General features: G+C 36.4%; 1 protein-coding gene across 1 annotated transcript in view; it reads right to left on the bottom strand.

The window, feature by feature from the left end:
• The window catches only part of phactr4b (phosphatase and actin regulator 4b), a 42566-nt gene continuing 35920 nt past the window's right edge, over positions 1 to 6646 (bottom strand). Inside the window, exons 7-15 of the mRNA XM_016502406.1 lie at positions 6211 to 6505; positions 5644 to 5934; positions 4425 to 4708; positions 3705 to 3885; positions 3246 to 3301; positions 2757 to 2818; positions 1910 to 2047; positions 1527 to 1603; positions 1 to 1428 (exon numbers count right to left, since the gene is read on the bottom strand). Of these exons, the coding sequence (XP_016357892.1) occupies positions 1413 to 1428; positions 1527 to 1603; positions 1910 to 2047; positions 2757 to 2818; positions 3246 to 3301; positions 3705 to 3885; positions 4425 to 4708; positions 5644 to 5934; positions 6211 to 6505 (1400 nt within the window). The 3' untranslated portion in view covers positions 1 to 1412. The remainder of the gene's footprint in view (positions 1429 to 1526; positions 1604 to 1909; positions 2048 to 2756; positions 2819 to 3245; positions 3302 to 3704; positions 3886 to 4424; positions 4709 to 5643; positions 5935 to 6210; positions 6506 to 6646) is intronic.

Genomic DNA, 6646 nt, shown 5'->3' with positions numbered 1-6646 from the left:
ATTGGTAAGCATTTTAATTTAGATTTAGAGGTGGTTTACATCTAAACAGCAAATTTACTGTCAGTTTCTAAAAGTTCACATATAATTAAAAAGCAAGAATATACAACGCTACATTACATTGTAGTGTTGAATAATACACTAATAATTTTGTGCTTAAAAAAATAGTAACCTATATGAGTTTCAATATATTTAAAATATTTTTTTAAAATAAAAGGAAGACAAGATATACACAGTCAGGTTCATCTACAGAATGGATCTGTACAGCAGAGCAATTCCTATTATCCTACTTGCCAACAAAACAAAAAAACAAATGATAAAATAATTGGAAAAAAATGAAGAAGAGTTCCTGCCGCAATAACCTCCGTGTCAACAATACTTAACAAAACTTCAATTTTAAAACTGTATCAGTGCGTGTGTGTCTGGACTAAATTCATTCTCCTTTTAAATGGGCAATAAATCCTTTTTATTTAAAAATAAAATATTTTGTAAACATGATTTGGACACTTCTTAAAACTGAAATAGCTGGACCTCATTTTTATAGAAGGTGATATGATTAAAAACAAGATTGTAAAAGATAATAGATCACAGTTTTTTCTGTAAATCAATAGTGAAATATGAAACGCTTACATTCTATCTAAAAAATGTATCCTATCTTCTTCTATTCTTCTCTATGACTTCTTAAACTGTGAGGACAACAAAGTAAGGGGGAATCTGTAACCCTGTCTTGAATAAAGAAGGTCAAAGCCAAAGTTATGAATAATAGAAAAAAAAAACCTTGTGCCTTAAAGTTTCTAACATTTAGAACGTTCCAAAGAGTCAAACTAAGAGAAAAATTACAGCAGCCTATACAAACATACACAATAAGATCCAGGCTCAGGCATTCTTGCAGTACTTCTGTCTGCCCCACTATGCGCAGTAACTAACACTTACTGTAGTATTACTGTATTTATTAGTCACATCATTATTACTATTATTTTTTAACTTTGTTACACTTCCCTGAAAGGAAATAAAGTTTATCATATGAAGTAAAAGCAGAAAAAAGGCCATTCAGAGAGTAGAGAGAGGAATATCTGCCATTGGCACCAGTAACATCCTCTAATAAGTCCTTCATCGCCTCTCTGTCTTGGCACATGGGTCCCCTAAAGTCCAGGAGAAATACTGCATCTGTCCCCCAGAGGTCGCCCGTCCCACACGATAGTGGGCGGACAACTGAGAAACGGTCGGTTTTGTTTTGTTTCTGAATGCTCCAGGAGTCCCTGTGCATCTGAAGAAGTACATTCATAGTAAAAGCAGTCTGAAGGGAGCTCTGACACACTGAGGCTCCTCAAAAAAAAACAAAAAAAAAAAAACTGTAATTTCTTCCCAGTATCCACCGGCCTTTAAGTGCTTCATTTTCCAGTTAAAAGATGCAATTAAGGACGATGGAATCTAGAAATGACACAAAACCACATAAAAATGTAAATACACCGTTAGATGCTTTGCACAAGAAGTTTTCTGTATTTTTATATGTTTAACAGTACACTTACCTTGTGTAAATTCTGCTTTCCACATGCACTTCCATCTCAGAGCTTTTAAACTCGTTGAGCTCTTTACGAATAGCAGCCTAAACAAACAGGTTACAGATGGTTGATTATGTGTAGAGCAGATATAATAATAATAATTATAATAATAATAATTAATGCATTTAGCAGACGCTTTTATCCAAAGCGACTTACAGTGCATTTAGGCTATAAATTTTTTTTTACCAGTATGATATAGATATAGATCAATAAGCGAGACATTTAAAAGAAATCAGTGTCTTTTGAGACTATAATCTCAAGTACTTAAGTCAAATGTTATATAAAGATCTCTAGATCTTTATATAGACACAAATGTGTGTGTGGTTGCAATTTTTTTTCTGTAGATGTACCTTGTCTGCGGGAGTGAGTTTGGTCCATGGCTTGTCAGCACGCCGGTCATAGTCCTGAGCGCATGTGACCTCCACGTACTCGTGGAAACGTAATATTTTTCGAGCCTGTAGTTCGGCAACAGTCGGTCGTTGACTCAACTAAAAAAAGAAAAGAAAACAGACAAATGCATGTCACAGATACTGACAGTTAGGTGAATGTTTGATTGAAATTCCTTGAACCAATATTAGATTAATTCTCGCTTCTTGCTAAAATCAACATTAAAGTATTAGTTCACTTCCAGAATAAAAATTTTCAAATAATTTACTCCAAGATGTTCATGTCTTTCTGTCTCCAGTCGAAAAAGCAATTAAGGTTTTTCAGGAAAACATTCTAGGATTTTTCTCCATATAATGGAGTCAAACGCTCAAAGTAAAAAGTCAAACGCTCAGAGCTATCCACGTGTGACCTTTCCAATGTGATTACGCAACGCGTGAAGTCGTAGATGCACATCACAGAGCTAGTGCAAGATGAGCATTTGTGGTTAAAAAGTATATACTATTTTTTTAATGAAATGACCGATTGTTTCGCTAGATAAGACCCCTAATTCCTCAGCTGGGATCGTGTAGAGCCCTTTGAAGCTGCACTGAAACTGCAATTTGAACCTTCAGGCCGTTGGCCACCATTGAAGTCTATTATATAGATGAAAATCCTGGACTGTTTTCTTCAAAAACCTTAATTTCTTTTCGACTGAAGAAAGAACATCTTGGATGACATGGGGGTGAATGAATTCTGGAGAATTCTGGAAGTGAATTAATCCTTTCATATTATATTCCAGGTGAAATGTAATGCAAGCAAACCAAATCGCACCTTTCTGGTGAGTCTGCGCTTGATCTCCCTGACCTCTGCTTGTCTGTCTGCTTCATTTTTGGCTGGAGAGAAATGAGAGATACCATCAACACCAATCAGGCTGATTCAAATCCAATTTCATAGGAAAATTATGTGGAGCATGATAAACTATTAGCGCATTGAAGTACAAAATAAATGAGGACAGCAAAATATTTTGGATCTAATTTCACTTCCTATAGACAAAGTATCACAAACTGAAACTCATAGGCTCATTTGAGAGAAACAAAAGCAAGGACTTCACTCTATTTAGCAGAAAGTATCAGTAATATCTGCCGGCATATGAAACCAATTGAATATGGGTCAGTGTCAATCCTTCAGTGAACACTGAGGGAATAAAGAACAGGAATAAATGAGTAACTAATGAAACCAGGAAAAAGGGACAGAACAGAACGGACGCACGAAGATAAATCACAATACAATAACTGGAGTCAGTATAAAGAGGCAATTTACGCTGGAGAATGTTTCTCTGTTCCAACTCCTCAGCACTAGGTCTCTGGCTCAATCGCCTACAGACGAAAAAAAAGAAAAGAAAATCTCATATTCATATATTCTTATTGCACATTATACAATATTTAAATATATATTAATAAAAAAAAAAGTCTAATTATATTTAAATTATAATATTTTTTTTTATAATAAATAATACTAAAAATATAAATTTAAATGAAAAAATTATGTAATTTAATATTTATATACATTTATATATAGCCAGTAAGTATATGTACACACATAGCATACATACATACATATACATGTATAAAAAAATATGTATCCAAACTTCTTGTTTCTTGTTGGTTTTTCTTGCACTGACTATCAACCTATGGCTGATTCACAGCTGTTCATATTCAGTAAATCAGTTTCAGTGTAATTTGCATTTATGTGAGTGTGAGTAGCTGAGTGGGCTATTACCGTGTGAGTGCGCTACCAATCTGTGTGCGGATGGCCTCCCACTGCTCCTTGCTCTGCCACGACAGACCCGTGTGCTCTACTTTGGCCTGCCTCTCAGGAGCCTGCCTGTCTGGGGCAGAGGGCCGACTGCTCAACTTCAGCGCCAACGTGTCCTTCCTTTTCACCCTGCTGGCCAGAGCACCTGCAGCGAGCAAACACACATGCGCACACGCATGCAGTCAGAAGGTTTGGCTCTCTTTTATATAGACAGATGTCTGAGTATACGATCCTACTAAAAAAAACCTGTTAAATTAATACAGACATCAGAAGGCGCTTTCTAAACACAAAGACACAAATGTTTTTAAAACAATGTACAAATGTTATTTTAAAACTTAATTTATCAGTTATTTTAAACTTTAATAAAAAAAAAATACAAATAACAAAAATATTAACCAGTACAACTTTTTTCCAACATTGATAACAGTAAGAAATGTTTCTTGAGCTGTGCAATAGAATGATTTCTAAAGGATCACGTGACACTGAAGACTGGGTAATGACTGCTGAAAATTCAGTTTTGCCATCACTGGAATAAATGTTAAAATATATTCAAATAGTTCATTTAAGTTGTAATAGTTTTTCACAGTATTAATGTTTTTACTGTATTTTTGATCAAATAAATGCAGCCTTTGTGAACAAAGGAGACTTACATGCAATATAAAGCAGAAAAAGCTGTTAACATACTTGGTGGGCTGTCGTCGTTGTCATCCTCATCCGATTCATCGTCCTTGTATAGCACAGGCCCATCCGAGTCGCTCTCCTCCGGCTGATGATCTTCCTCATCTTCCTCCTCGCTGCTGTTGTTTCCTTCAGGGATGACGCTGACGCTCAGATCCCCCACCAGGCATCTGCGGCTACGAGGCTCAAGTTCTGGCTGGGACTGAGGGGATGGGAGGTGATCAGGTAGAGGTTCCTCATCATTGTCGTCATCGTCCTCTTCCTCTTCATCGGAGTAGTCATCCTCATCCCTGCAAAAATAAAAAAATCTATTTCACACAGGATTTATATGCATATAAATGTACTGTTTTTGCAACTTTTTAACTGTCAGAGAGTGTCAAGAAAAGACGAAAATTATTTTTGAGAAAAAGGGAATCACAGCCACATAATGCAGGACAGATCTGAAAAAGCATCTCCCAAATGTCTATGGAGGATTTTTATTCATATCAAGCAGCTGCAAGATTATAAAAAGGGCAGAAAATTTAAGTTAAAATTTATAAAAGTTAATAAAAAAATAAATAATTAAAATCAATAAAATTTAATAAAACGGTTGTTATAAAACTATATTTGACCCGTGATGTGTTGGCACAAAAATTTCTGGGAACCACAAGGAAAAATATATCATGAAAACATGATATGTAGTATATTATTTTCTTTGAGAAGTTTAAAATACAAGTAATTATAAGTGTGTCTCTACATAGGTTTAGTAATGTAAGCTTGCCTTGCAATTGTTTTTTATAAATAATTGTAACTGTTGCTTACAAAAGACACAATTTACATTTAATTTACAGGCTCAATTTTTTTATTTAGATTTATATTTTATATGTATATTCTTCTTATAAATATATACACACACACATACGAAAAAAATAAAACTACAACCATACAAAGAATTTGGCTTCAGCAGTAGAGGTTGTTGGAATGTAATGCATATATAAATTATATTTAATATACATAGATGATCCGTTCACAATAAGAACTATAATATGCATCTACAAACTACAGTGAATTTTCATTTCAATCAAACTTTACATCATTACTAAAGTTTTTTTTAAAGTGCTTCTTTATATTCTAAAAAAACGTTCAGCATCAAAACTATATTTAAAAACATTTATTTTAATTTAGAATTAAAGTTTTGATTGGCAGCTCTATTAATAAGTATAGAAAGTGCCCAGATTTCACTCACAGTTTGAGAGGCTGGATGGTGACTGGCAGTGGGCGGCTGCCCTGGTACTCCGGTGGCGTCTCAAACAACAGTGAGTGGGCACGCTGGGAGCCATCTGGGTGTGGGAGAGTGGGTCCTGGGCTACTGAGCGCCCTCTGGATCATAATGTGTAAGGGAATGGGGGCTTGACGGGCTGGTGGTTCCTCCGGCGGGCTAGGAGGGTCAAAGTGGACAGGGAGTGGCTGGGGCAGGGGGTAGGGGTAGGAGTGTTGGTGGAGGAGATGATGGGTGTGGGCCCGTGGAGGGGAAGGGGGTCAACTCATTTCATTGACAAGGTTCATTAAAAAAAAGTGTTCTTTTGTCTAAAAGAATGGAAAAAGGCATACTGGTTTGGAATGGCATAAAGGATGAGTAAATGATGAGAGAGTTATCATTTTTAGGTGAACTGTTCATGTAATTCTGTTGAGTAATATTACAGTCATTTTTCAATTAAAAATGTTTGAAAATTGTTACTTAGATTTACAATGTTTTTTTTTTGTACATTTAATACTACAGCTGAACTCACACAAGGAGGTGTCAACCTAGTACCGGCCAAGCCCTCGCCCCCTATGCCCCCGAAAAGAACCACGCCTGTCACCAAACGCAATGCAGAGGACTCCCCTCTGACCATTTCCTCCCTTCCCTCCATTCTGTCCGAGGACATGAGGGCCAACATCCCCGGGGATGTTGGCCCTCATGTCCTCGGACAGAATGGAGGGAAGGGAGGAAATGGTCAGAGGGGAGTCCTCTGCATTGCGTTTGGTGACAGGTGTGGTTCTTTTGGGGGGCATGGGGGGCGAGGGCTTGGCCGGTACTAGGTTGGTGCCTCCTTGTGCGAGTTCAGCTGTGGTATATAATGCACAAAAAAAAAATAAAACATCATAAATGTAAGGAACAGTTTTCAAACAAACTGCGTTGAAAAATTACTGTAATATACTCAACAGAATTAAAGGGGTCATATGATGCTGCTAAAAAGAACATTATT

Source organism: Sinocyclocheilus anshuiensis, unplaced genomic scaffold (genome assembly GCF_001515605.1).
Source record: "Sinocyclocheilus anshuiensis isolate Anshui unplaced genomic scaffold, SAMN03320099.WGS_v1.1 scaffold782, whole genome shotgun sequence".
Taxonomy (NCBI): Eukaryota; Metazoa; Chordata; class Actinopteri; order Cypriniformes; family Cyprinidae; genus Sinocyclocheilus; species Sinocyclocheilus anshuiensis.
The sequence above is the reverse complement of the archived record's forward strand: the minus strand, read 5'-3'. Positions and strand labels throughout refer to the sequence as shown.